Consider the following 27,433-nt stretch of genomic DNA (forward strand, 5'->3'; position numbering starts at 1 on the left):
TGGGTGGCCCACGTACCTGCCTGCTCCCCCTGCCAGGTGTCCTCCTGGCCCACAGTGGTCCAGAATCTCCTCCGAGAGGGTGAGTCCCAGGAGCCTCCACAGGGTTCCCTGACCCCTCTTGGCCTTGCCCTTTGACCTTAGTCTGGGCTCCAGATCCAGAGCCTCTGTGAGAGCCTGTGGCCTTGACACTGGGATGAGTCAGACTGGTCAGTACTTTCCAGACAGTGCCTGCCCAGGCCACCTGAAGGTCATCAGACTTTCAGACTCCTGGTGCTCACCCGCTCTGTCTCCTGGGCTTTCAGGTGTACCAGCTGGATACAGGGCATTACCTCTGCAGGAACAAGTACTATGGCCGCGGGCTCTCCATTGAAGGCTTCCGCAACGCCCTCTATCAGTACCTGCACAACGGCCTGGACCTGAGGCGTGACCTTTTTGAGCCCATCCTGAGCAAACTGCGGGGCCTGAAAGCTGTGCTGGAGCGGCAGGCCTCCTACCGCTTCTACTCTAGCTCCCTGCTTGTCATCTATGATGGCAGGGAGTGCCGGGCAGAGTCCTTCCTGGACCGCCGGGCAGAGATGCGTCTCAAGCACCTGGATACAGGGCTCTCTGAGGGGGCGCCGCCCTGTGGTCCCAGCACCAGCCCCAGTAGCACCAGCCCTGAGGCTGGCCCCTCCTCTCCACCCAAGGTGGATGTCCGCATGATCGACTTTGCACACAGCACGTTCAAGGGCTTCCGGGATGACCCCACCGTGCATGACGGGCCGGACCGAGGCTATGTGTTCGGCCTGGAGAACCTCATCAGCATCATGGAACAGATGCGGGACGAGAACCAGTAGGCCCAGCCCTGGGCCCCCAGAACCCCTTCCTCTCCACCCGCAGGCAGGGACCATTGCTCTGACTGAACTCGCCGTGAGGACACACAGACTTGCTTTTAAAAGGGTTATATTTCTCTTTGGTGTAAACTAAAAGAAATGTTTTTAGCTGTAGCCTGGAATCCGTATATATAAAGTGAAGGAGGGCACAACACACATCCTCTCAGCCAGGCTCCTCTAGCTCTACGGCTCTGACTGCTGTGTCCAGGCTGACTTAGGAAGGAAAGGGTCCCCCTGGTGGATGGGCTCGGCAGCAGGGACAGGGTACCCTTGGACATTGGTTTCTCTTGCCTAGGTCTTTGGTGTCTGTGGCTGCGGGGTCTTGCTGGTTTAGGGTGAAGCCCTGGGCTGGTGCAGGGCCCCTCTGTGCTCACTCATCCCTTGTTCCTTACCAGTAGAGGACTGGGTGCCCATCTGTTGGGGGACTTTCTAGTCTGGTGGCATAGGCATCAGCCAGCTTTTTAACACATGCCCCCCGGGTAGCACAGGGCCAATTGCACATTGCTGGACCCGTCCTTGGTTCTGACGTTGGCATGAGGAAGCTGGGCTGAGACCAGCTTATGGCAGAGGGCAGGCCCTGGGATCCCCAGGCACTCTTTGGCACTTGAACCTGCTCCTCTTCCTGCCTGCACACCCCAGCCAGCCTTTCTTATCAAGATCCCTTGCCTGAGGAAGCCACTCCTTGCCCCACTGAAGGGTACCTGCTCTGTTTGCCGAGGAGAATCAGTGTCCCAGCAGGCCTCAGGGCCTCCGGTGGCTCTGGCCTAGACAGTATTTGCAGTTCTTGTGCTGTGGGTGGGAGTCTCCTTCCTCTAGCTTGGGCAGCTGTGCTGCCTCTGGATAGGTTGCCCTTCCCAGGGCTCAAGGGCTGTGGTCCGCTCAGGGTGTCACCTTTCCCTAGGCTAAGCTCAAGGCAGCAGCCCACGGTGAGGAGCTCCAGTCTTGTGAGGGAGAGCTTTAAGCTTATGGGATCATGGGGACATTATTTGGACCTTGGGTTGCAGGTGTCCAGATTCTGCTAATGAGTTTGGTCTCATCAGTCCTGGGATCCATCAGTCTGTCCATTTGTCCATCTGCCAGCCCTTGTCTCTTGGGATCTTTTTCCTGGGCTGTAGCCTTGTTTATTAGTAAGTACTGATTTGTGTCATGCCATTTCTGAGGTGAGCTTTTGGCCCTGTGCCTGTTGTCAAGGGGTGCTACCTTTCTACAAAGAACTGGTAGCAAGTGAATTGTAGGAGGTGTTTCCTGGATGACCCAGCACCTTCTCTGTGGGCCTGGCGTGTAGCCTTGCCCCACGCTGACAGTGGTACAGTGAAGGTCCAAGGGGGTGACCTTTCTGGTGGTTTTAATCATTTTTGCTGCTGGCCCTAATGGCACAGAGATCTGCCACCTCGAACATGTGGCCAGGAGGTGACACTGTACTCATCTAGCCATTGCCAGGGTTAGTGCTCTCACCTCTGAGCTTAGGGCCACTGTCATTGTCACTTTGGGCATGTCTTTGGGCATTAAAGGTAAGCCTGTCAGCCTAAGAGGCCTTGGAACTGGTGGACTACTTTCTGAGTCATTAGAGATGCAGCTTCACACATTTTAAATGGGCTCCTTGATGGATCCCATCTCTCTCTCTCGGCCCTCTGATCCTGGTGCCAGTGGTGGGCAGGTTCCCATTCCTTGGGGCTGGGAGGGACAGCTTGCCTGTTTCTGGTCAGTAATGACCATTTTTCCTGTACCATTCTGTGGCTTCAGCCATAGGGGCGGTGGCTCTTCATTAGTGTAGACTCATTTCCTGGCAGGGCAGAGGCTAAGACAGAGTCAGGGGCCACTTGGGACCCCCTTTAGTTGAACCTCTCCAGCCTGGGGATGTGCTGTGCCTCCTGAGTTCCTATGTTTTGGGAGCAGATGCTGCCTTGTTCTGCTCTTCCTAGTGAGAGAGACTATATCCACTATCCAGTGTTTTCCTGGCACTAAAAAGAGCAGAAGGGCCTGAGATTCGCTGCTGCTCCATCAGGGCAGGAACCCTTTTTTCAGCACTTTTGATATTTGGAGACCCAGCTCTGTTATCTGGTGGGTGGTGGGCATGTGTGTGCGTGCGCACACACACACACACACACACACACACACTGCCTCTACTCTTTTTGCCTGCTCCTTGCCAGAGAGCCCTGTCCCTGCCAGGCTCTGCCTTCCCAAACCCCAACTTGGGACCAAAGTGCAACGCGGGATCACGGGTTGGGGCGCTCAAGTGACCCCTCTCTCTAGTGCTTCCCTGGGCCAAGTCGACACCAGCCCCCTGGGCTAGTTGGGGGGGTGGGACCGGCGGTGCTTAACGAGGAAGGGGACCAGTGTAGCAGCTTGCCAGGGACCCCAACCCTCCCTCCACACCGGGGCCTGTGCAGTGGATGTAGGGGTTGCCCCAGGGGCCAAAGGCCTGGGCTAGTTCTGTAGCCGCTGCTCACTCGCACACATCTGGCCACGTGCACGCCCCCTAGATGCAGATTGCTTGGAACTTTAAAGCTGTTCAATTTGGTTCTGTTATTGCCGATTTAAAAAAAAAAAGTTTTAATGAGGAAAAAAAATGGAGCACCCTGGGAAGGACCTGGTTCCTTTACTTCTCGGGGAACTGTGAGGCCTCGCCTCTAGGAATCGCTCTCTACTCTTCTTTCCTGGAAGCCGCCTAAACCCGCCCACGCCGCCCGAGGCCTGCCTCCCTTCCACTCTTGGCTCCGGCCGCAGCTGGGCCACCTGCGTCTCCTCGGGACCTTGCGTGCGGGGGAGGGGTGCTCGGGCCTTGGACCGGGTCGCCCCTTTCTGTGCACCTAGCGCTGCCCGCCCCGCTTGTGTCTAAGGTCGTGTTATGTCAAAATAAAGCCGCTAGAAACTGACGTGTGTCTCCGTCTTTGCTGTCCCGCGGCTTCCAGGACACAGGCCCTGCCCCACCGCGGCTCCCGTCCCTCCGGGGCGGGACCGGAAGCGGCCGTGTGGTGGCCGACCCCGGCACCCGTCGGGAAGGAAGCCTCGCCCTTGGCGCCAGTTCCGCCTTTGGATCCGCCAATGGTTAGCTGACCCGCGGGCCCGGGGCCCGGTCCCCATGGCAGCAGGGCGCGCCCGGCCTCTTATTGGCTACGTCTGCCGGAGAGCTGCGTTTCAGCGCTCCGACGTCGGCGTCCGTGCCACGTAAACGGCCGCCGATTGGCCGGCTCGGGCTTACGTCACCGCCCGCCTAGGTCCGGCCTGACTTCGGGGCCAGCAGCCCTCCGTCTCTCGTCGTGTACTGCCGTGTGCTGCCCCGGGCCGGCGTCGGAGTGGACTGGGCGGCCAAGGCAGAGCCAGAGTGGGTCAGTCTGGCAGGCGAAGGGCGTGGGGCCGGGCATGGCGGCGGGAGTGTGTGGCAGGGCTCCGCCGGGCGAGCCGGGCCGCGGAGCCCGGGATTCACTCTCCGGCCGCCCGCAGGCGCGATGAAGGCACTGATCTTGGTGGGCGGCTATGGGACGCGTCTGCGGCCGCTGACGCTGAGCATCCCGAAGCCACTGGTGGATTTCTGCAATAAGCCCATCTTGCTGCACCAAGTGGAGGCGCTGGCCGCGGTAAGACCCCGAGGGGTCGGTGTTGTGGTGGGACCTGGCAGGAAGAGGGACGGCTAGCACTTGGGGGTCGCGAACGCCCGTACCTTACGGCTGAGCCCTTCTGTCGGCGGGCGCTGTTTTGTCCAACAGGCGGGCGTGGACCACGTGATTCTGGCCGTGAGCTACATGTCTCAGGTGCTGGAGAAGGAAATGAAGGCGCAGGAGCAGAGGGTGAGGCTCGGACTTTTGACCTTTCTCTTTGCTCCCCGCGCAACCACCCACCCTGGTGGGAGGAACCTGACAGGCGGTTTCTCCCTTCCAGCTGGGAATCCGAATCTCCATGTCCCATGAAGAAGAGCCTCTGGGGACAGGTCAGTAAAGGTCCCTTGGGGAGGGTCTAGGGCCTGGAAAGGGGTAAGAGCCAGCCTGGCTGGGGTCTCCTGAGCCTCTGAGCTCAAACCCTCCCCACCCGCGTCCAGGAAGATGATCAGGTACTTCTCTTCTAGCTGGGCCCCTGGCACTTGCCCGTGACCTGCTCTCTGAGACTGCAGAACCTTTCTTCGTTCTCAACAGTGACGTGATCTGTGATTTCCCCTTCCAAGCCATGGTGCAGTTCCACCGGCACCACGGCCAGGAGGGCTCCATCCTGGTAAGGGACCAGGTCTTTCTTCTCTGACACTCCTGTGCCCCTTGCCCAGCCTTTCCCACTGCCCAGTTTTTAACTGTCCCATTGGGTCATTGGTGCAAAGCTGTACAGTATATGTCTTTAAGCATTGGGGCACAGCCCCCCAGACTGGGTCTGAGGTCCTCCTCCGCTCAGGTGACCAAAGTGGAGGAACCCTCGAAGTATGGTGTGGTGGTATGTGAGGCTGACACAGGACGCATTCACCGGTTCGTGGAAAAGCCACAGGTGTTTGTGTCCAACAAGATCAACGCAGGAATGTACATCCTGAGCCCCGCGGTGCTGCGGCGCATCCAGGTGTGTAGAAGTGAGCTGCGGGGTGGGCTCGGGTAGTGTCCCCACCCACGACCCTGCTCACAAGCTGCCCACTCCCACAGCTGCAGCCTACATCCATTGAGAAGGAGATCTTCCCTGTCATGGCCAAGGAGGGGCAGCTATATGCCATGGAGCTGCAGGGTGAGGCAGGGAGGCCACAGGGTAGGGGTGTGGTGTGGCCAGGCTGAGCCCCCTGATGCATTTCCTCCCAACAGGCTTCTGGATGGATATAGGGCAGCCCAAGGATTTCCTCACCGGCATGTGCCTCTTCCTACAGTCCCTACGACAGAAGCAGCCTGAGCAACTGTACTCAGGCCCTGGCATTGTGGGCAACGTGCTGGTGGTAAGCACCCTGCCCAGCCCATCCTCCGCGCCCCTTCTCAGGCTTGGGAGAGGAGTGCCTCACTTGTATTCTCCCCACGGTCCTTAGGACCCGAGTGCCCACATCGGCCGCAACTGTAGCATTGGCCCCAACGTGAGCCTGGGCCCGGGTGTGGTGGTGGAAGATGGTGTGTGCATCCGGCGGTGCACGGTGCTGCGGGGTGCCCGCATCCGCTCCCACTCCTGGCTCGAGTCCTGCATTGTGGGCTGGCGCTGCCGCGTGGGCCAGTGGGTAAGCCTGGGGCCTGGGCCGGGTGGGGGAGGGCCAGGGAAGGCGTCTTGCCCCGCTGACCAGGCACGCCCCCTCCCCCCGAGGTGCGCATGGAGAACGTGACAGTGCTGGGTGAAGATGTCATCGTTAACGACGAGCTCTACCTCAATGGGGCCAGCGTGCTGCCCCACAAATCTATCGGCGAGTCGGTGCCAGAACCTCGCATCATCATGTGAGGGGATGCTGGGGGCTGGCTGAGTCCCCATTTCCCTGTTGGCAGGGGGCACCCTGGCCTGATACATCTGAAGGCCCTGGACTCACTGTTTATCTGGGAGGACCGGACAAGGCTGAAGGGTTGGGACACCTGCCCTCTCCTGTGGACACAATCTGGCAGGTCCCTTGCTGGGCATACCCCACAAGCCTACTCCCTCAAGAAGGGCCGGGCCAGGGCTGTATGGAATAATAATTTAATGCTCACTGTGGCCCTGACTGAAAGTCGAGCTCAGGCACAATTAGGACACGGCTGGGCTCCTGCCAGTGAGGTTACACTCAGGCAAGGAGGTTGGACATGGCAGGGGGGTCATGGGAACAGGGCAAGGGGAGCTCATAAATAGGGCCCAGCCTGGGTCTGAGTTCAGGGGTGGAGGCTGCTGCTCTGTGGGCTAGGCGGCCGAGGAAGTGGTGGTACTGGTGCTCGCCGTCTTCTCCCAGTCCTCTACAGACACGATGGTGGCTTTGCAGAAAAAGCAGTCCTTGTTGTTCATCAGGTGCTGGTTGATGCAGGCTCTACAACAGGGGAGGGGAGGAGGATGAAGACGGCCTGAGTACCCTTGCTGCTTCCACAGCTCCCTATATCCATGGGGCCCACTTACTTGCAGGACTTATGGCCACAGGGCTGGAACACAGCAGAGATGGGGTGAGCATAGCAGATGGGGCAGAGGTCTTCCTCGCTGGTGGGCTGCAGGGAGCAGAGTACAGGGTGGGCTGGGGATGGTCACCCAGACAAGCAGACAAAAGACTATACCTAAACAGCGTGCACAGTTGTGCCAGCATGTATGCAGGGGCATACACCTGGGTACTGTGGTGCCCACTCACCAGGGAGGCAGCCGCTGCCTGGGCAGACGCAGAGGTCAGGTGTGCCAGCATCTGTTCCACCTGAGCCAGCTCCTCAGCACTGATGTAATCTGTGTCTGGGGTTGGTAGCAATTGTCAGACCCAATGTGGCCCTAGAACCCAGTGCCTCTTAAGCACCACAACTTGGGGATTTGCTCTTGAGACTCCTGATCTAGCCCAGCCCCAAATCCCTGACCCACCCCTGGCACACTCACAGCTCTGCAGGGAGAAGCGCTTCCGGTCAGGGGCAGGCAGGGCAGTGCCAGGGGCAGGGGGCTCTGGCTGCCCCAGGAGATAACATATAGAGCGGAGCTGGAAGCAGGGATCAGCAAGGAGCACTGACGTGGCTCTCTCTGTCCTAGTGGGAGAATGGGGGTAAGGACAGTCAGAAAGCGGTACCTGCTGGAGAGGCAGGAGTGGTGAGACAGTCCAGCCCACATCCCTGCTTTTCACTTCCTGTCCCCCACCCCCCACGTCTCTCATCCTAGATCCCAGTAAGAACTATAGCCTGGGTGCCAGTTTAAGGGGGTGACCAGCAGATGACGAAAGCCCACCTACTCCTAATAAACACTAACTCTCCAAAGAAAACAATAAACATCACTAGCAGCTTAAAAGACTGCCTCCCAGGCTTCCCCTCCTACTGTTAACGGGGTAGATGGGCACCGCAAAGACACTGGTTAAGCACAGCCTGGGGCATTGGTGGCGGATTTGCGCCCCCTATGGCGGCCACATGGGAACCTTGGTCTCGGGGAGGAGGGGCTTCTTCGCCTCCTCCCAACAGGAGCCAATGGGAGGCTGAGGCCCCGCCCTCCTCCAGGAGAGTATTTAGAAGCTGACCAGGGAAGCACTCGGAGAGCTGGGGAAGCCGGACCAGGGAGTACTGTGGGGAAGGCTGGCCCCATATCCGGACCTGGAGCCGGGGAGCAGGGGCCGTTGGTGTGCGGGGCGGAGCTCACAGCTAGCAGAAGTGGGTGAGTCCCCGTGCTGGGTCCCTCACTGAGCTGCCCTGGTCCCAGACCCAGCAGGCACCACTATGGCCTGGCTGGTGCTGCTGGGTGCACTGCTGTGCCTTCCGCGCGTAGGGGTGGGCAGCCTGGGCGCGGAGGGCTTCGTGCCCTCCGCGCCCCATAACTGCCCCTACAAATGTGTGTGTGCCGCTGACCTGCTGAGCTGCACGGGCCTGGGGCTGCAGGATGTGCCGGCTGCGCTGCCGGCCGCTGCCACAGACCTTGACCTGAGCCACAACGCCCTCCAGCGCCTGCGCCCCGGGTGGCTGACGCCTTTCGCCCGTCTGCGCGCCTTGCACCTGGGTCACAACGAGCTGGATGTGCTAGGTCGCGGAGTCTTCACCAATGCCAGTGGCCTGCGGCTGCTTGACTTATCATCTAACGAGCTGCGGGCGCTGGGACGCCACGACCTCGAAGGGCTGGGGGCGCTAGAGAGGCTGCTCCTGTTCAATAACCGACTGGCGCACTTGGACGAGCACGCATTCCGGGGCCTGGGTGCACTCAGTGCACTCTACCTGGGCTGCAATGAGCTCTCCTCTTTCTCTTTCCACCACCTCCACGGCCTGGGTGCCACCCACCTTCGTACGCTGGACCTCTCCTCCAACCGCCTGGGCCGCATCCCCGCCACTGCCCTGGCCGCCCTGCCGGCCTTTCTCAAGAACGGCCTTTACTTACACAACAACCCCCTGCCCTGCGACTGCCGCCTTTACCAGCTGCTGCGGCGCTGGCACCAGCGGGGCCTCAGCGCCGTCAGTGACTTCACCAGGGAATACACGTGCCTGGCTTTCAAGGTGCCTGCATCCCGCGTGCGCTTCTTTGAGCACAGCCGGGTCTTTGAGAACTGCTCAGCCACCCTGGCTCAGGGCCTGGAGCGGCCGGAGGAGCAGCTGCATGTGCAGATGGGTCGGTCCCTGAGGCTACGCTGCAACACCAGCATCCCTGCTCTGCGTGTCGCATGGGTGTCCCCAAAGCAGGAGCTGCTGGTGGCCCCGGGGTCCCAAGACGGCAGCATCGCTGTGCTGGCAGACGGCAGCTTGGCCATCAGCAATGTGCAGCCACGGCACGAGGGACTCTTCGTGTGCCTGGCCGTCGGGCCCCACTTGCACCACAACCAGACGCACGAGTACAACGTGAGCGTGCACTCCCCGCGCCCCGAGCCTGAGGCTTTCAACACAGGCTTCACCACCCTCCTGGGCTGCGCCGTGGGCCTGGTGCTCGTGCTGCTCTATCTGTTCGCACCGCCCTGCCCTGGCTGCCGCCGCTGCTACCGCCGCACCTGCCGTTGCTGCCGCCGCCGGTGGCCCCGGGCACCCAGTCCCCTCCAGGACCTGAGCGCACAGTCCTCCTCGGTACTCAGCACCACCCCACCCGATGTGCCCAGCCGCAAGGCCAGTGTCCACAAGCATGTGGTCTTTCTGGAGCCGGGCAGGAGGGGCCTCAATGGGCGTGTGCAGCTGGCTGTAGCCGAGGACTTTGATCTCTACAATCCCATGGGCCTGCGGCTCCAGGCTGGCTCTGAGTCCGCTAGCTCCACGGGCTCTGAGGGTCTGGTGATGACCTAGGCTGCCCTGGGCTCAGAGCTAGGCCACCAACCACCCACCGCTTGCCCCGCTCCCTGCTGCTGCCTGGAAAACTGCCAGATGCTAGTGGGAGCGCTGGGCTTAGTCCTCCAGCCTCCCATGTGGCCTCGACCTCAACTACATCAGCCCCCTCACTGAAGGAAGGGCTGGGCTCCCCACCCTGTCTCCTGCTCTGCTCTCACACAGGGCCCAAAGGCCACAAGCCCTCACCTGTTGGTGCCCAAATGTAGCACAAGGCCTGGACCTGGGGCCATCTGTAAGAGCCCTCGCATTAGAGCCCAAGGCACACCCTTAGGGCCGAGAAGCTATCATGCAGTCATGGCGAAGAACTGAAACATAACCATCCCCCCCTTCCCAACAGGACAGGAAGAGAGTGGGCCCATAGGGGAGGAGAAGGAGTGCTCCAAAGACCCAGACCCCCACCCAGAGCGGAAGAAGGAAACACATACCAACATCCAACCTCCTTCAAGCTTCACAACTCCATGCAGTCTGATGGGCAGGCAGAAAGCAGGCAAGGCTCTTCAAGAGAGCCCCCTGCCAGTGGGCCTGGCCTGAGCCCCAGCCAGAGCAGCTCCTCCATCTCTGGCCAGAGACATCCACAGGCTACTCTGAGGGCAGGGCCTCTTCCCATAGGCTCACCAGACAGCAATAAGGGGCACCATGGCCTGTCCCCCAGCTTTTCAGCAGTAAAAAGCCTGCTGAGCATGGCCAAGATGGGAAGGCTGAGCCGGAACTCGCTGTCCCTGGAGGGTAGAAGCCTCTTAAGGGCTGGCACTGGTCTCGGTATAGTGGCTGCGGCAGTGCCCTGGTCTTATACTTATCTTACCACCCACCGCAGGGAGGCAGGGAAGAGGGGTCTGAAACCCCTCCTGTGTGGGTGCTGAGCTGGAGGCTCCTACAAGCATCCAGGATCCAGCTGTCATGGAGTTCCTTAATAAAGGTGGTACATGCTCATTACCGGAACCTTTGTGAACACAAGTAGCAGTGTGTGTCCTCAGCCCCTGATTCCAGCAGTGGCGTCCCTACACTGCACGACAGCACCCCACCCCTGCCTGAAGCATAACCGCAAGCTAGTGAGGTCCCCGAGTCTTCTACTCCAAGCCACGGCTGCTGCCACCTAGAGAGTTTGTATGCATCTCTGCCTCTGGGCACCACCCCCACACCCCACCTCAGAAACCGGACACCAAGGCTCACTGTAGAGTTGAAGAGACAGGCCCTGGCCGGCCCACTCCCATCAGCCACACCAGCTCCCAAGGGCCTAGGAGCCTAACACTCACCCTGAGGCTGGGCCATGCACCAGGAGTCGCACCAGGATGCCTGTCACAGCAACCAGAATGGGGTAATGGTCCACGCTCTCCAGGCCTGGGGGGAAGGAGGAAGGGAAGAGCTGCCGCATGCTCCTACCACAGGGGGTCAGGGCCCACCTGGCGAGCGCCAGCACCCCCTCCCCATCATCCCAACAGAAGGGCAGGCTAAGCCCGGGGGTTGCCAGGCCTGGCTGTCCTGATGCAGGATGGACAATCAGGCATCACGGCTCCCAGCAGGGGAACTGAGACCTGGGATATGCTGGGTGAAGGGCACTGGATCCTCACCAGGCAGCCGCAGGGTGACCACACGGTCAAACAGGTTCCTTTCCGCTGTCACCCGGTTCAGCACCTGGTTTAGCAGCTGTGAGGGCAGGAGTCCATTGGTGGGTGTCTGGGTGAGCTCGTCACCGGGGCATTCCTAAGGGGTCCCCCCACTCCCTGCCCCAAGGGACACACCTGTGCGAGTCGCCGCAGCAGCATCTCGGAGGTAGGCCGGGCCCAGTCAAGGAATATCTCGGGCACCAGCGTGATGGTCATCTCCAAGACACGCAGCAGGCTGACTGAGAGGTCAAAGCAGGTGGCACACACCTTGAGCTGCCGGCTGTCCACAAAGTTCCGCTCTAGGCGCTCAGCGGCCTGTTGGATCTGAGCCACCGGCAGGGGCAGGTGGTGGTCAGTGGCCTGGCCATGCCACACATCACGCCGGCTCCACTGCAATGCCCCAGCCCATCCGCCCCACGGTGACCCACCTCCTGGATCATGCCGATGAACTCCGAGAAGGCCCAGTTGAGCTGGTTGAGGACGCTGTTGAGGAAGCTGGGTGCCACATCAGGACCCTCCCGCAGCAGCTCCGCCATGTGCTGCTGAAGCAGGGTAGAGGGGCAGGGCTCTGTGGGGCAAGGGGAGGCAGCATCACTGGGGACTCCAGTCTAGGACTCCTGCCTGTCCTGTCTACCTCTGTCCTCACTTGCTGGGCCATTGGTGTAAGGACCAAAAGCTCCCTGAGAATTCTCAGGTCATGAAGGCGAGAGGACAGGGTCCAGCACTGTGTGGGGTCTAGAGCTAAATCTGTCCTTCCATCTGCTGGGCAAGCCGCAGGCTGAAATCTTTCCCAGCCCTGCACATCCCTGCGGCCTAGAACTACCCCCCAGCCTACCCCCAGTGAAATCTCAGCCACATGCCTTTCAGGAAGGGCTAGATGCAGACAGGGTGACTGAGACCCTCTCCTCACTCTTATCTGGGTCGACGTCCCTACTGTCTAAACCTTGCCATTCTCTCCTCTCCTCTCCTCTCTGCTGCCCTTGGCCTGGCCTTGGCATATGGCCGAGGTGGTGGGTGCCAAGTCTGGGATGACAGGGAGCAGTAACCAGAGCCCTTAGCCGCAGCCAGGCTGGACACCACCCCCGCCCCAGCCCCGTGCAAATCAATAGTTCCGACAGCAGCCGGACAAGTAACTGGTCCCACTGCCACTCTCCATTTGCAGCTCAGTTCCACCTGCAGGCACGACCAAAACAACGGGCAATGGACTTCACATAAGGCAATCAGCCTCTGGGGACCCCTTCACATGAAAACCCTGCCCACGAAGACAGAAACACGCCGCATGGGCCAAGAAGGGCCACCCTGCGGGGTGAGTGCAGTGTGTGGCAGGCAGACTGCAGCTGGACCACTCTAGTCCTGGCCTAGCTGAAGGTCCTCAGGTTCACAGAGCTCTGGTGGACCATGGCCCCTGGAGAGAGAGCAAAGCCTCTGCTCCCAACGAAGTGCCCCTTCTCCTGGAAGCCCCACAGGCACCCCGCCAGTCTGTGCCTCTGCCTTGAGTCAAGTATCTAAAGTCTGGCACCAGCAGATGGCAATGAAGGGGGAGAAGGACATGGTGCCGGGGCCATGCTGGAGGTCAGAAGCTGGTTTAGGGACCTCACTCTGCATCAGCTGCCCACAGCCTGGGAAGATACTGCCTTTTCCCTGGGACCCAGCAGAGTTTTTGGGCCCGAAGGGCAGACATGGGACTGGGGAGCTGGGGGAGTAGGCTCAGTGCCCTTGGACAGAGAGGAAGCCGGGAAATGGAAACCACAGAGGGCAGAGTTGGGGCCTAGCATGAGTGCAAGAGAGAGGCTGGAAGATGGGAGAAGAATCCTAGAGGACCCAAGAGCAGGGGTCCAGGGCCCCCAGGGTAACCCAACTTGGCCACTCACTCTGGAGGCTGGGCAAGTTGGCATCCTCAGGTTTGGTTTTTAGCAGGTGCGGCAGCCGTGTGTAGCGGTACCCGAACCCACAGCCCTGCGAGGGAGGGTCCGGTGGGTCAGTGGCGGGTAGGGCAACCCTCCCCTCCACCCCACCATGGCCACCACCACTCCAGCCGGGCTTACCCTCCAGAGCCGCACCAGGATCCAGTTGGTCTGGGCCCAGGGCCGCTGCTCATAGGGAGCCAGGAGGCTCCTCACCATGGCAACACGCCTGTGAGGGCAAGGGGTGGTGGGCAAGGGGTGAGGCCAGGTGTGGTACGGTGTGGGGCAGGTCGTGTGCCTCCCTGCCCTGACCCGCACTCACTGCTCCTCAGGGATCCGCTCCACAGCCCGCAGGGAGTGTGGGTAGCACACGTAGCTGGCGAGCGCCTGCATCAGCGAGTCACGGATGTCTGTTGGGACAGGCCATGCCTCAGCAGGTGCCTGGCATGAGCCCTGGCCCCCATGCCTCAATCCCACCTGGCCGGCATTCTGAGCAGGAAACAGCCGGCCAGAGGGCTGTCCCATCCTTGCCCCTTGAGCCCTCTGCAGGGCCCCTCACCGGTGCCCACGATGCGTGTGTCTGCAAAGTGTTTGGCGAGGATGGCGGCCAGGCGGGTCAGGGTCTCTTCATAGCCTGCAGGAGGGGAAGGAGGGGCACTTGGCTGGGAGTGGCAGCTCCGGGGCCAGAGCAGGGCAGGGTGAGTGGGCTTGCGCGGTGGGCTCCGGTGCTGACTCCGGAGCCAGTCTGGGCCCGAGCTGTCATCTAGGGACTTCGGGCATGGCATTCACTGACTGTGAGGGGCCATCGCGCAGACTCACTGTGCAGGGAGGACGGTCCTGCAAGCCTGGGCTCAAGCCCATTGCAGCACACACTTGATGGCTCAGCAGTCAAAGCCCCTTGGGTACCCACAGCTCCGCCTCTGAGGACAAAGCCTGCACCTAGGCCTGGGGCGTGGCAGGGGACAGGCCAGGCGCCGACACTCCACAGCCTGAGCCAGACATAAACCACCAAGCCCAGCCTGACCTGGTCTGCGAGAAGCCCAAGCTTTATACATGCCCTCCAGCTGAGCACCCCGCTTTGCTGGGATCTGTAAACACAAGCCACATCCCAAGGCCGGTCCCGGGGCACCAGGTGTGGCCAGCTGGCTCCAGACTACAGCGACACCAATATGGAAGTTTGAGCCGGAGTGGGCCCCCACCCTGGCACTCCGTTTTGTCTCCTTCCTTCCTGGCACCAGTACCGGGGAGGACCTGTTGGCTCTGGGGCTATAGTAGGGAGTAGGGCTCCTCACCAGGTGGGGCTTTTGCAAATGCTTGTCCACCACAGAGGGGAGGAGAACAGGGGCTGCCTCCCCTCCTCCCTCCACGAACACGTGTGCCGTGGGGCTAGGAAGGCTCAGCACAGGGCTCGCCTCAAAGGCCTCCTTTTCTGTCCCCTCCCGGCCTGGACAGCCTTGTCACCTGGGAGCTCCTCCATGCTGTGCACGGGGCCGAAGTAATTCTTGAGGGCGCTATAGCTGTTGATGGCCACGCTCAAGTAGAACTCCGGCGTGAAGGCGAAGAGAGAACCCGTGCGGTCGCCGTGCTCGATGGTCCGCAGGCAGACGCGCAACAGCCAGTAGATATCGAGCATCTTCTCCTGAGGGAGGCACAAGGGGTGCTGCTGGGCTGTTTGTGGAGAGGGTCACAGCGGGCATGGCTTGGGCCAGGGACCAGGAAAGGCCTCCATGTTCCCAAGTGGGAGCAGTAGCTCAGGAAGGGCAGTCACGTGCTCGGCAGACAAGGGTGCGCCCCGTGCTCGAAAAGGGCAACGCCCCAGCCTAGACCAGAATTCTGGCTTGCAATTTAAAACAGTACAGGTTTTAGGAGCGCCTGGGTGGCTCAGTCAGTTAAGCGTCCAACTCTTGCTTTCAGCTCAGGTCATGATCTCACAATCTTGAGCTCAAGCCTCAAGTTGGGCTCTAGGCGGGGGAGAAAGCAAACCACCTGCCAAAGGCCCTGTTCCCCACAGGATGGATCCCACATAAGTCTATGCCCAGGAGGAGTCACCAGCCAGGCCGCAGGCCAGACCCAGACCATCCCCATGTCTTGGAGCTGGAGCATCTGGACTTGACTTCAGTTCTGATGTGCCCCCAAACCTAGGAACCCAAGGAGAAGATATAAGCAGGGGTCAGAGGGTGCACCTGAGCCAGGAGGCCTGCAGAGAGCCTTCTGGCACAGAAGGCCAGAGAAGACCAAGTCTGAGGGGGGGGGGGGGCTGGCACTAATGCACCCAAAGGACCACTGTAACGGGGGTGGAGATGTTTCTGCAAAGGGGGCGGGGCACTTGAGAGAGACCTTGCAAAAGGTCTATTTCAGAGTGGAGTGAAGGAGGGGCCTGTGCTGGGCCAAGAGTGAAGGGAAAATGAGGAGCTAAGACACAGAGAAGGAAGGAGGGAGTGGCTGATGTAAGCAGATGCAGAATCAGGGAAAGGCATCACAGGTTTTTCTCTTAACTAATGGGAGGAAGTAAGTGAGAAGGAGGCCGGAGTGCGAGCACTGAAGATGAAGAAGAAAGCCAGCAGTTCGACATGATAAAGGGTTTTTATGAAAAGCCCACAGTGAACATCAGACTCAATAGTGAAAAACTAAAAGCGTTTTTTTCTCCGATTAGGAACAAGACAAGGATGCCCTCTTATGCTACTTCTACTCAGCACAGTACTGGAAGTCCTGGCCAGAGCAATCAGACAACAAAAAGAAAGAAAGGTATCCAAATTAGAAAGAAAGGAGTAAAATTATCTCTATTCACAGATGACATGATCTTGTATGTAGAAAACCCTCAAGAATACACACACACACACACACACACACACATTAGAATAAACGGATACAGGAAATATGCAGGGTCTGAAATCAACACACCACAGTCAGTTGGGTTCTTTTCTTTTTTTAAAAGATTTATTTATCTGAGAAAACGTACATGCATTGGGTAGGGGCAGAGGGAGAGGGAGAGAGAATCTTAAGCAGACTCCACGCCCAGCCTGGAGGGCTCCTCAGGGGAGTGATCTCAGGACCCTGAGATTACGACCTGAGCTGACACCAAGAGAGAGATGCTTAACTGACTGCCACCACGCAGGTGCCCCACCAGCGGTGTTTCTATATGCTAGCAAGGAGCATTCCAAAAAGGAAGTCAAGAAAATAATTCCACTTACATGAGCATCAAAAAGAATGAAATCAAGGTATCACTCTAACCAAGGAGGTAGAAAGACTTGGACACAGAACCGTAACGTTGCTGAAAAATTTTTAAAGACCCAAATGGAAAGACGACCCATGGGTTGGAAGACTTGATATTGTTAAGATAACAATACCCTCCAAAGCAAACTACACACTTAATGCAACTCCTATCAAAGCCCAATGGCATTCTTCTATAGAAACAGAAAAATCTATCGTAAAATTCATATGGAGTCTCAAAGGACTCAAATAGCCGAAACAATCTTGAAATAAAACAAAGTTGGAGGGGCGTCTGGGTGGCTCAGTGGGTTAAAGCCTCTGCTTTCGGCTCAGGTCATTGATCCCAGGGTCCTGGGATCGAGCCCCACATTGGGCTCTCTGCTCAGTGGGGAGCCTGCTTCCTCCTCTCTCTCTCTGCCTGCCTCTCTACTTGTGATCTCTGTCTTTCAAATAAATAATTAAAACAACAACAACAACAAAAAAAAAACAAAGCTGGAGATCTCCTACTTCCTGATCTCAGAACTTACTGCAAAGCTACAATAATCAAAACAGTGTGGTACTGGCATAAAAAAATACCATACAGACCAATGGAATAGCCACAAGAGCTCAGAAACAAACCCACACATATATGACCCAAGGGTTTTTGACAAGGACGCCAAAACCATTCAATGGGGAAAGGAAAGTCGTTCCAGTAAATGGTCCCAAGAGAACTGGGAAAGAATGAGAAAGAACGAAGGTGGGCCGCCGCTTCACATCTTCTACAAAAATTAACTCACTGACTTACAAGCTAAAACTACAAAACCACGTGGGGAGCACTTCATGACCTTGGATTTAACACCGACTTTTGTCAGCTGGTGGCTGTGACAACCAGACCAAGAGAAAAAAGACAAACTGGACTTCATCAGAGTGAAAACTGTGACAGAGTCACCACCTACAGAGTGACGAGGCAAGCCACAAAATGGGAGAAAATATGTATAAATCATAATCTGATAAGGGACCAATATCCAATATATAAAAATAATTCCTATGAATCAACAACAAAAACCAAACAACCCTACCAGAAATGGGCAAATGCACTGAAACAGACATTTCTCCAAAGACATGCAAATGGCTGATAAGCCCATGACAAGGCGCTCAACATCACTGATCAACAGGGAGATGCAAATCCGAACCACAAGACACCGCTTCCCATCGATTAGGATGGTTACTATAAAAAAATATAGATAGCTAAGTAGATAGATATCCAGACAGCGTGAGGGAGGGAGTAGCAAGTATTGGCAAGACTGGGAAGAAACTGCTGCCTTTGTGCCCTCCTGGTGGGAATGTAAAATGGTACAATCACTAGATGGCAGTTCCTTAAGAAATTAAAAATAGAAGAACCATGTAATCCAGCAATTCTGCCTCAGGTACATATCCAAAAGAACCAAAAACAGAATCGCAAAGAGATAGTCATCTATACCCGGAACATGGCGGCACCATTAGGAGTAGCTGGGAGGTAGGAACAAACCGATGATGGATGACTGGGCAAACAACGGGCTACAGACACAGAGCGGAAGGTAATTCATTCAGCCTTCGGCAGGAAGGCACTCCTGCCACCTGCCCCAGGAGGCGGCAAGGACGTTCTGCTCAGTGAAATACACCAGCGACAAAGCCATTTGCATGTCTTTGGAGAAATGTCTGTTTCAGTGCATTTGCCCATTTCTGGTAGGGTTGTTTGGTTTTTGTTGTTGACCACTTACACATGGTCCCCGGAGCGGTCAGATTCATAGAGACAGACAGCAGAGTGGGGGGGAGCAGGGACGGAGGTGAGGATGGGAAGTGGAGGCAGCGGGGGAAGTTTCAGTCTGGGAAGAGGAAGGGCTCTGAAGACTCACCGCACAACCTACTTACCGCGACTGGACTATACATTTAAAATGATTACGGTAGTAAGCAATATATTTTATGTATTTCACCACAACTTTAAAAAAAGTGTTAAGAGAGCAAATTTTATGCTATGGATATTTTATCTTTTTTTTTTAAGATTTTATTTATTTGAGAGAGAACGCAAGAGACAGAGAGCGAGCTAGCACGAGTAGGGGGAGGGGCTGAGGGTGAGGGAGAAGCAGACTCCCCGCTGCACAGGTAGTCCATTTATCATAATGTACATATTTATTTATTTTTAAAGATTTTATTTATTTATTGGACAGAGAGAGAGAGACAGCACAAGTAGGCAGAGCAGCAGGCAGGGGAGAGGGAAAAGCAGGCTCTCCACCAAGCAGGGAGCCCAACACGGGCTCGATCCCAGGATGCTGGAATCATGACCTAAGCTGAGGGCAGTCCCTTAACCGACTGAGTCATCCAGGCACCCCACCCTTATTATAATTTTGAAAAAAGGAAAGAAGCTGCAGAGATGAGAGGGCAAGGTTCCTAAGAAGATGGTGTGGGAGGAGTGGGCAAAGCTGCCTAGGCCAGTGGACAGGCATGAAATTCCCATCCGGGGAGGAGAGGAAGCTCCCGGACCATGATCACCTCTACGGGGCTGGAGGCAAGGCAGCCTGGGGCAAGGCGGGGTAGCAGGTGGAGGTGGCTGGGGTTGGGAAGGAGGCTGGGAGAAAGCAAGCAGGGATGGTGGGCAGAGGCGCGCAAAGGCCTCGATGACCCAGCGACGGGGGAGGGGCACGCCTAGGAATGTAGATGCCCCGACATGGGCACTCACTAGCGGGTGGAGATGCCAGGACAGTCTGCACAGGAAGCAAGACTGGAGGGTTCGGGGCCTGAGGGTCAAAACAGGGTCACAGGGAGAGTGTACCATCTTTCAGTGTACAGCTCAAGGCTGACAGCACTGGGAGAACAGACACTCACCCTCCTGGGTCCTGACTGAATGTCGCTAGCATCAGGATGCACCTGACACACTCCAGGCTCTGGCACAAACTACTGAATCAATGAGTGAGTGAATGACAAAGTAGGAAACAAGGCTGTAGCCTCTAAGGAGGGAGAGGAATCAGAGAGAAGCAGGTGCAGAGTGAAGGCGAGTGGGGCTCCAGGAGAGCGCCCCCCACCCCAGAGAGGAGAAAGGAGCAGGGGAGAAGCGGGGACAGGCAGAAACAGGCTGTTCCTCTGAGGGAGGATATGTGAGCTAGAGGGGAAATGAGGTGCCTACGATGGCATCTGCTCTAGCTCATGGGGCAAGAGAGCTTCAGGAAGTGTGGCTGGGGTAGGAGTCGGGGGATGAGGAACAGGGAGGGGGCATGTGTGCGCCGGAGGCCCAGGAGGACAGGGGGCATTGAGAGGCTGGCACAACCTGGCCCGGTCTATGACTAGGCAGTGAGCTTGGAGACGGCAGCAGCCACTGGCCAAGGCCACTTCCACTCACCTGGGAGTAGACAGTGGCATGGACCCAGGCAAGACGGCGACTCAGGTGGTCCAGCTTTTCAGAGAAAACCTTCTGACTCTTGGTCAACTCAGCAATGATGTCCTTCCTCTGCCACCCAAGGGGAAAGGAAGACAATCAGGCCACACACCCAAACCCACCCTGCCTGGCCAGACGCAGCCTGCTAGGGACCCACTCATGCCCAGAGCAGGCAAAGAGGTGGGCAGACCCAGGTCTACTCTTCAATTCCTCTTCCGCCTCTGACCCCAACAAGCCTGAACAGGCATTGGGGCAGGGCCTTGGTCACCTGCATAGAACATGGAAGTGAGACGTAGCTGAAGCTCCATGAGCCCCTGGCCAGGACCCCCAGGGACTATGCTAGGACCAGAGCTCCGGGAGCTCCTCTCATCCTGGCCAAGCTTGGGCTCTGCATTCGGCTGGGGATGGGGCCTGGCAGGGAAGCCCAGCCCAGGCATGCTCGGCCCCTCCCCTGGCCTGGAGAACTCTGGCAGAGGGGCTCCAGGGCAGCGGGGGCGGCAGGCCCTGCTTCCTGCTGACTCTGCAAGTGGCCGAGGAAGCACTCAGGGTCGGATTCATAATTGATGAGGAGAGTGGGTGTGCGTCAGCACTTAGCAGCGGGGGGTGGGGAATGGGGAACGGGGGCACCTTGGCCTGGCCTGCGACTGGTGACGAGGCTCCGGCCAATGCTGCACCCTAATGCCAGCCCCGCTCTCCCTGACGTGGTGTAGTCGGGGGGCAGGGACAGCAAACCCGCCGGGGCAGTCCCCAGAAGCAGGGACAGGGCCTGCCCTGAGAACCCCGAGCTTGCAAGCCACTTCTGCGTACAGCCTTCCCGTCCCCAAACCCATCTGTCCATCCAAGCCTTCCTTACCCGCTTGGGGCACCGGCGGAGCTTGTCCTCTGTGTCCCTCAGAGCTATCGCATACTCATTGACGTCGTCAGACACCCCCACCATCTAGAGCAGTAGACACATGTCCCAGCATGAGCCCCGGGCAGCGCACTCTGCTTTCTTCAGATGCAGCCTGGCCCCAGGCCTGCCAAGCTTCCAGTCTCTGGCCCCGCACAGCCCCCTCCCACAAAATAGCTCGGGCCCACGCACTCCCAGCAGCAGTCAGCCTCACCGTGGCACACATCCATGTGCGGTCACACACAGGCACTCTGTGTGCACACACGCACACACATGCACATACACGCGCACACACACACAGGCACGCTGCGTGCACGCACACACAGGCACTCTGCACGCATGCATGCACACACACACACAGGCACGCTGCGCACACACGCACACACACACACAGGCACTCTGCGCACACACACAGGCACACTGCGTCCACGCACGCACGCAACACACACAGGCACGCTACACATGCACATGCACACACAAGGCACTCTGCGCACGCATGCACGCGCACACACACAGGCATGCTGTGTACGTACACACACACACACAGGCACACTGCATGCATGCACACACACAGGCACTCTGTGCATGCATGCGCATACACACAAGGCACTCTGCGCACACGCGCACGCACAGGCATGCTGTGCACGTACATGCACACACAGGCACTCTGCGCACGCACGCATGCACACACACACACACAGGCAATTGGTGCACGCACGCGTGCGCACACACAGACACACTGCACACACACACGGTACTCTGCACATGCACGTACACACACACACAGAGAGGCACACTGCGTGCACGCATGCACACACACAGGCACTCTGTGTACGTACACGTACGTACACACACAGGCACTCCGCGTGTGCGCGCGCACACACACACACACACACAGGCACTCTGCGCGTGCACACAGGCATCCGAAGCGCGCGCAGGACACGCTTGCAGGCCACCGGCGGAAGACCTTGCCCAGCTGCTGGTGAACACTGAGGTTGTACATCATGACGGCTCCATCCAGGACTTCCAGCAGGGAGTTCTCGGTGAGGGGTTGCTCCGGCTCCTCAGGAGGCCGCCCCAGCAGCAGGCCCTCGTTCCAGTGGCTGCCCTCAACTAGGAAGTGGGAGAAGGGCGGGGTCAGGTGCACAGACTCCTCCAGCCCTGTCCCAGGCTTGTGGCACCAGGCTGGGCCTCACAGCAGGAGAAGGGAGCCCCTTCCCACACCCTGGGCCCAAGGAGGGCCCCTGCAGGGAGAATGCACCGGTGGGGGCAGGGCAAGGGCCTGCCACTGCCAGCCTATTTCTGAAGCATTGATTTCCTTCCCCTGGAGTGCACTTCCCATGTCCTTGAGCTACTGCCAGGCCACAGGACCAGGAGGGAATGGGTGTGGGGAAGCACACAGGACAGACAGCTTGTTTGGCCCTGCCCGGCACCTACTGTCTTCACGAGTCCTCTGTTCGGCGCTCAGAGTGCGGACCTTCACTTTCTCCGAGGTGCTCAGAGGCCGCCGGGGGGTCATCAGGCTCACAGCCGCTGTGCTGAGGAAGCGGTTAGCTCGGCCCAGGGTTGGAGAACTGAGCCAGCTGGGCCGGGGCAGGGGCAGCACGCCCCCCATGGCCAGAGCCTGCGTGGGGCGCTGTGGAGGAGAGAGGAGGCCAGACGCCACTCAGCTCCCCGGGGACAGGGGCCCATGTAGGGCCCCGTGGATGTGTGGGGCTGGGAAATAGCAGGAAGGTGTGAGCCTCCACCCAAAGAGACCTGCTTGGCGAGAAGCCCCTTGCCTGCACGGAGAGGGAGGTGGCCCCGTGTGAGACCCCTGCCCTTAGGAAAGAGGGACAGCCCGACACCAAGCCCCCTGCCCGCCCCTACCGCGGCACCTGGGCCGCAGGCGGGGCCGGCTCCTCATCCTCGTCCAGGTCATCCATGGTGGCCGCCTGGAGCTCCAGCGGGTCAATCAGGATGTTGGCCTTGGAGGCAAGGTCATCTGGGGGGAAAAGCAGGAAGACTCTCGGGCCAGTGGAGGGCTGAGGGGTCACAGTGGAACCGCCCAGGATGGCAAGGGCGTGCCGCGAGCTGTGTGCGCACCACTGCACCTGGCCTGCACCTTCTACTTACTCCGCCCAGCGTTCAACGCCTCCCAAGACCCTTTGTCTCACAGGGCCTTGTCAGCAGGAGACATTCCCCAACACTCCCTCTGGCAATGCCTCCGCTTCCAGCACCAGCATGCTCTCTGGGGCCCCTGACTTTTCTGGCCCATTGCTTCCTTCCCGACCAACATGAGATCCAGGATTGTCTAAGCCATGACCCATCTCACTGTGCACGCAGGCCTCAGCACAGGCTTGTCCGCTCCCAGCTCACACAGGCAGCCGGCCGCGGCACCTCTGCCTGCAGCCCAGGCTGTGCTCTCCAAACATACCGGCCAAGTCAGCTCGACCAGCTTCTGCCGCACCCTTCCTGCGGCCACCCCACCCCCGCAGCCTGGGGTCATCCTGAACTCCTGCCTTTCGCCTCCACCTTCCCTCCACTTCCTCACTTGGCCCAGGCACTCCGTTCTCACACACAGACCCCGGACTTCACTCCCTTGCCTCAAAACCTTCTGAAGCAGATCCGACCCCTGGAGTGAGCCCACACATGCTCTGTGGGCCACAGGGCCCTCAGACTCCACCCATGCGACTTTTGGGCCCCATTTCCCACAGGTCCCTACCAGGTAGCTTCCTCCTTGCCTTTGCGGGCTCTGTGCTCGCAGCCACTCGGTCCTTGAAAGCCAGTCAGGCGCCGCTTATGAACGTTCCCCTCCCACATGTGACCTCGCCAAAATCCCACAGTCACTCCTCTGCCAGCACACGTGCCCCTGTTTCATTTTCATTTTCATTACAGGACTCTCGGAATCTCCCGGGGTTGGGTGCTCAGAGGGAAGGGATGGCTGGACCCAAGCAAGACCTGAGGCCCACCAGCATCTCCCTGCTGGAGCAGGTCGATATACTCGGGCGCCCTCTGGTGGGCACAGAAGAGCTCAGCACTCAGGGCAGAGCAGGCTGAGGGCCTGCTTCCCCCAAACACTATCCCCATGCTGCCAAGCCCCAACATCCTGCCTGCTGCCTGCTGCCCACAGGCCTGCACGAACCTTTGAGGGTCTTCCGAAGGTGTGAGAGGAGGCCTCCTAGACGCTGAAGGTCGAAGTAGTCTACCTTGCCATTATAGAAGACCTGGGGCGGGATGTAGGCCTCTACGAGAATTGGGGTGGGGTGGGGGGGTGGCGGGCCAGCAGTGAGCCAGGCAGGTAGACCCCCTGAGAAGCCAGCCCTCTACACTGCTTAGCACAGAGGGGACCTCTGGCCTCGGCCACCCACCTGCCCAGGCACACAGCATGGCTTCAGTGCCAATGACGGCACGAATTGGGAAAAAGGGAGAATCCTGGCTACAGTCACATTCAGAGAGAGCCCTGCCCAGCCCTGTGAACATCCTGCAGTCTGGGCAGGCACGGCTCCCACTGACCCCGAGAACCCTGTGCCACACAAACACAGCCCCCAGCACCTCAGGCTGCCCATGGCGTTCTTTACAAAGGACTGCATTGGACTAGACAGGCTGGGACTAAGAAGAGCCCGGACCGGAAAGGGACTTGTGGGGACAGAGTGAACGTGGGCTTGGCACTCCTCCAGCGTGGGGCTCCCACTATCCTCCAGAAAAGCCACCCATCAGGAGGAGAGGGCTCAATGGCAGGAAGCCTGGGGCAGCTCCACCCCACCCACAGCCAGCTCCGCACTCCACACCCTCCCCAGAAGCAGCCCCGCCCAGCTTCTCTGATGAGGCCGGGCCCCACTCACCCTCACTGAAGGAGGCACGAGGGTTCGAGGCCTTGTACTCATCCCAATAGTAGCGCAGGGCGGAGATCAACCGGTGCAAGAAGCAGACCATGTACTCGGGGGGGCAGAGCACGGGCATGTTCTGCAGGCACATGACATGCATTCGTGCCGGCCCAGAGCCAGCTCACTCCTCATCCGAGGCCGGCCCCAGGACCCTGAGCAGAGCACGGAGAGCAGGGCAGCAGAGGAAGAGCAAGACAGGGCGGGGACGCGGCAGGCCGAGAGGTGCCAGAAGGTTGCCGACCGGACAAAACAGCCAGGGGGTCCGCGGTGGGCTGGCCTACGGGACACTTACCCCCCGGCCACTGGCATTCTCCTGTAGAAACTTCCGGAACTTGGTCAGGAAGATGTACCTAGAAGCTTCACCCTTTGGTGTGGGGCAGGGGGAACAAAAAAAAAGGCTGTGAGCAGCTGGCCCTGGTGTGGAGGACTAGCTCAGTGCTATGCCTTAGCCTGGGCCCTGCCAAGGGAACATGAGCTGGTGCTTGCCCTCTAGGCCTCAGGGCCCAGTACCAGCACCCCCCACGCGAGGGTCTGGAAGTCACTCACCCCGTTATCATCTTTATTGTTCAGCAGCAGCTTCAGGATCTGGACCTGTAGTTCTTCTACCACTGGGGGGTGGGGTGGGGAGGGAAACGTGACACTGAGGCTCCCAGGGATGAGAGCGGACGGTAGGTTTGGGCTGGGACTCCACTCCTGGGGTCCCACAAGCCCAGTCTGGACATGGTCACTACCAAGGGCCCCTCAGCACACACACACACAAATCCTCCATCCCCCACACAGTGCCCCAGGCAGGGGACAGACCTTCGATGCGCTTCTTGAGCCTTTGGCAGCCCCGTTCGTAGGCACGCCTCCGCACGCGCTCCTCGGCAGTCTCATCCTTCACATCCTTACTGTCTTTGCCCTAGGCAGGGGCAGGGGATGGAAGACGGCAGGGCTCACCCAAGACTTAACCAGGCCTACTTCAGACAGGAGACCCCCAGCCCCCGCCCCACAAGCCAGGCTGGAGAAGGGGCCCCACACACTCAGCACCAGGTGGCTCAGAGGTGCTGGGCCAGCCGGCACCTGACCCTGCCAGCCTGGCTCAGGGGGCCCACCTCCCTGCTGGATCGGTGGGGCCACCAGGTGGTGGGAATGAGCTCCTGCAGGCCAGCCTCCTCCACTCGCAAGGGGCTCTTGATGTAAAAGAAGACGACAGACCGGAGCACGTCGAAGCTGGTGGTCGTCAAGGCAGAGCTCTGCTCGCAGAAGGTGCACCACATGCCCTCAGGAGTCCTCTCTGGGAAGCCCTCCCCAAAACCGCCAATCTCCTGATGTGCCCACCACGTTCTCCCACCCTTAGGGGTATACAACGCTGCTGTAAGCCTGGCTCCCCCAGCTCTGAGCCCTGATGAAGAGCCGTGCCTATCTAGAGCCTGCTCAGCTCAATTCCCAGCAAATGGATGAGAAAGGCTGGTCACGGGAACAGCACAGGCTGGAGAGAGGACCTGGCTGTTTCCCCGTCTCCCAGCTGTGTCTGCCTCCTGGAGGCTGAAGACCCCAGACGGAGAAGACAGCTACCAGGCCAGGCTTCTCCACCAGGGCCCTCCCTGCTGTGACATAGTCCCCAACACAGCTGGGCAACAGGGAGAGGGGACCCTACAAGATCTTGTAGGAAACCCCACTGCAAGACCTGGATAAGCAGCAGTGCTCTGGCTGCAGAGGTCAGGGCTGGTGGGGCGCACACCCCCTCGTGGTGCCAGCATCTGCCGCCATATGGAAAGCCCTGCTCAGGCTGGCCGGCTGACCAGGGCCCTTTGTTCTCCCCCATGCATGGCTGGCTCTGATCCCAAGCCTCTCCAGGAACCCCTGGCCAGAGGTACACCGCCCTCCCTGACCTCTACCCAGCTCAGAGGACCCCACCCATCAGCCTGCCTGGTTTGCGGCAAGGGGAGGATACAGGACATTGCTGAGCAGAAACTTGCGGGACTTCTCATGCCTCAGGATGGCGATGGTGAGCCGCAGGTAGTGGATCTGTTGGGAAGGGGGTGTTCAGAGTGGGTGGCTGCGGCCCAGGGGGCGCAGGGCAAGGGCAGGCGCTCCCACCTGTAGGCCCAGGTCCGGGACGATGGGTGAGAAGCGGTAAAGCCGCAGCAGGGACATCATCAGCTGCTTGAGGCAGTCCTGCACCTCGTAGTCCTAGGGGAGGGAGGCCTTACTGCACACCTGCCCAGCGGAGGCCAGGCACCAGGACGGCCACCCGTGGGCCCTTTGCCAAACCCTTCCCGCACCTCCCCTGTCTCTGTAGAGCCCGACCTCCCAGCCCGAGGGGAGGGAGGGAGCCTCACCTCCATGAAGAGCCACAGGAGGTCGAGAACCTGACGCACCACGGCCTGAGCCTGTGCAGGGCTGCCCGCCTCCACAACGCCGCGCAGGAAGCTCACGAGCACAGCCTCCACCAAGTACACCTTGCGCTGCACCAAGGGCGGACATGGGTGAGGTGGCGGCCCCCACCCCACTCCCGGCACCCCAGCCCAGGCATGTGGTCCTGGCTACAGGCAGAGACAGACTCTCAGGCACACTTGAGCGACCCCAAGACAGAGATTAGCCCTTCTGGGGTCTGAGCGAGACACAAGGACAGCTCTGGCCCCGGATCTCCTCAGTGTTTCGCACACACGGGTCCCTTAGCCGGGTCCCTTAGCCGGCGACGTCACTCACTGTCCACCTTCAAAGGCCTCCCCCAATGCCCGCAGCTGGAAGCATCTTGTCCTCCCTCGGGTCACATCCTGACCCTCATGCACCTCAGCTCCCAGCACAGGCACTCCTCCCAGTCCACCTCTGCCCACCCCCCCCC

At 59.2% G+C, this 27,433-nt stretch overlaps 4 protein-coding genes across 17 annotated transcripts in view; 3 read left to right on the forward strand and 1 right to left on the reverse strand.

The window, feature by feature from the left end:
- IP6K1 (inositol hexakisphosphate kinase 1) overlaps nucleotides 1-3,748 on the forward strand; it is a 62,186-nt gene extending 58,438 nt beyond the window's left edge. For all 3 annotated transcript variants that reach the window (XM_082704522.1, XM_082704524.1, XM_082704523.1), the window contains one exon: nucleotides 303-3,748. In XM_082704522.1, coding sequence (XP_082560648.1) covers nucleotides 303-836 — 534 coding nt within the window. In that variant the 3' untranslated portion in view covers nucleotides 837-3,748. The remainder of the gene's footprint in view (nucleotides 1-302) is intronic.
- Nucleotides 3,749-4,066: 318 nt separating this feature from the next.
- Nucleotides 4,067-10,672, forward strand: GMPPB (GDP-mannose pyrophosphorylase B). Its single transcript, XM_082704583.1, has 10 exons — nucleotides 4,067-4,201; nucleotides 4,317-4,450; nucleotides 4,580-4,660; nucleotides 4,752-4,800; nucleotides 4,936-5,078; nucleotides 5,250-5,408; nucleotides 5,489-5,567; nucleotides 5,642-5,769; nucleotides 5,857-6,039; nucleotides 6,123-10,672. Exons 2-10 carry the CDS (start codon nucleotides 4,322-4,324, stop codon nucleotides 6,252-6,254), a joined length of 1,083 nt encoding a protein of 360 aa, XP_082560709.1. The 5' UTR covers nucleotides 4,067-4,201; nucleotides 4,317-4,321; the 3' UTR covers nucleotides 6,255-10,672.
- RNF123 (ring finger protein 123) overlaps nucleotides 6,470-27,433 on the reverse strand; it is a 32,347-nt gene continuing 11,383 nt past the window's right edge. For 7 of the 12 annotated variants that reach the window (XM_082703647.1, XM_082703646.1, XM_082703645.1 and 4 more), the window contains 27 exons: nucleotides 26,928-27,053; nucleotides 26,686-26,778; nucleotides 26,540-26,613; nucleotides 25,698-25,815; nucleotides 25,405-25,504; nucleotides 25,150-25,211; nucleotides 24,896-24,967; nucleotides 24,562-24,682; nucleotides 23,862-23,963; nucleotides 22,615-22,721; nucleotides 22,175-22,373; nucleotides 21,705-21,850; nucleotides 20,702-20,785; nucleotides 19,813-19,920; nucleotides 14,712-14,889; nucleotides 13,810-13,884; nucleotides 13,573-13,660; nucleotides 13,392-13,479; nucleotides 13,218-13,302; nucleotides 11,775-11,914; nucleotides 11,482-11,670; nucleotides 11,311-11,386; nucleotides 10,996-11,080; nucleotides 7,347-7,489; nucleotides 7,114-7,208; nucleotides 6,891-6,976; nucleotides 6,470-6,804 (listed from right to left, as the gene is read on the reverse strand). In XM_082703647.1, coding sequence (XP_082559773.1) covers nucleotides 6,681-6,804; nucleotides 6,891-6,976; nucleotides 7,114-7,208; nucleotides 7,347-7,489; nucleotides 10,996-11,080; nucleotides 11,311-11,386; nucleotides 11,482-11,670; nucleotides 11,775-11,914; nucleotides 13,218-13,302; nucleotides 13,392-13,479; nucleotides 13,573-13,660; nucleotides 13,810-13,884; nucleotides 14,712-14,889; nucleotides 19,813-19,920; nucleotides 20,702-20,785; nucleotides 21,705-21,850; nucleotides 22,175-22,373; nucleotides 22,615-22,721; nucleotides 23,862-23,963; nucleotides 24,562-24,682; nucleotides 24,896-24,967; nucleotides 25,150-25,211; nucleotides 25,405-25,504; nucleotides 25,698-25,815; nucleotides 26,540-26,613; nucleotides 26,686-26,778; nucleotides 26,928-27,053 — 2,964 coding nt within the window. In that variant the 3' untranslated portion in view covers nucleotides 6,470-6,680. Of the gene's footprint in view, nucleotides 7,209-7,346; nucleotides 7,490-10,995; nucleotides 11,081-11,310; nucleotides 11,387-11,481; nucleotides 11,671-11,774; nucleotides 11,915-13,217; nucleotides 13,303-13,391; nucleotides 13,480-13,572; nucleotides 13,661-13,809; nucleotides 13,885-14,711; nucleotides 14,890-19,812; nucleotides 19,921-20,701; nucleotides 20,786-21,704; nucleotides 21,851-22,174; nucleotides 22,374-22,606; nucleotides 22,722-23,861; nucleotides 23,964-24,561; nucleotides 24,683-24,895; nucleotides 24,968-25,149; nucleotides 25,212-25,404; nucleotides 25,505-25,697; nucleotides 25,816-26,539; nucleotides 26,614-26,685; nucleotides 26,779-26,927; nucleotides 27,054-27,433 lie in introns of all 12 variants that reach the window. The other 5 variants (XM_082703641.1, XM_082703642.1, XM_082703651.1 and 2 more) reach the window with 2 other exon arrangements.
- On the forward strand, nucleotides 8,165-10,672 carry AMIGO3 (adhesion molecule with Ig like domain 3; the record flags this gene model as incomplete). The annotated part of the gene is made up of 1 exon (XM_082704382.1): nucleotides 8,165-10,672. The coding sequence occupies one exon, from the start codon at nucleotides 8,165-8,167 to the stop codon at nucleotides 9,698-9,700; it is 1,536 nt and encodes a 511-aa protein (XP_082560508.1). The 3' UTR covers nucleotides 9,701-10,672.

This window comes from Mustela nivalis (assembly GCF_964662115.1).
Source record: "Mustela nivalis genome assembly, chromosome: 1".
Taxonomy (NCBI): Eukaryota; Metazoa; Chordata; class Mammalia; order Carnivora; family Mustelidae; genus Mustela; species Mustela nivalis.

What these genes read in the sequence shown, in the direction of transcription:
- GMPPB (XM_082704583.1), top strand. Translation starts at nt 4,322, where the DNA reads ATGAAGGCACTGATCTTGGTGGGCGGCTATGGGACGCGTCTGCGGCCG. An exon ending in TGAAGGCGCAGGAGCAGAGG is followed by an intron (nt 4,661 to 4,751) that starts GTGAGGCTCGGA and finishes TCTCCCTTCCAG; the next exon opens with CTGGGAATCCGAATCTCCAT. An exon ending in TTGTGGGCAACGTGCTGGTG is followed by an intron (nt 5,770 to 5,856) that starts GTAAGCACCCTG and finishes CACGGTCCTTAG; the next exon opens with GACCCGAGTGCCCACATCGG.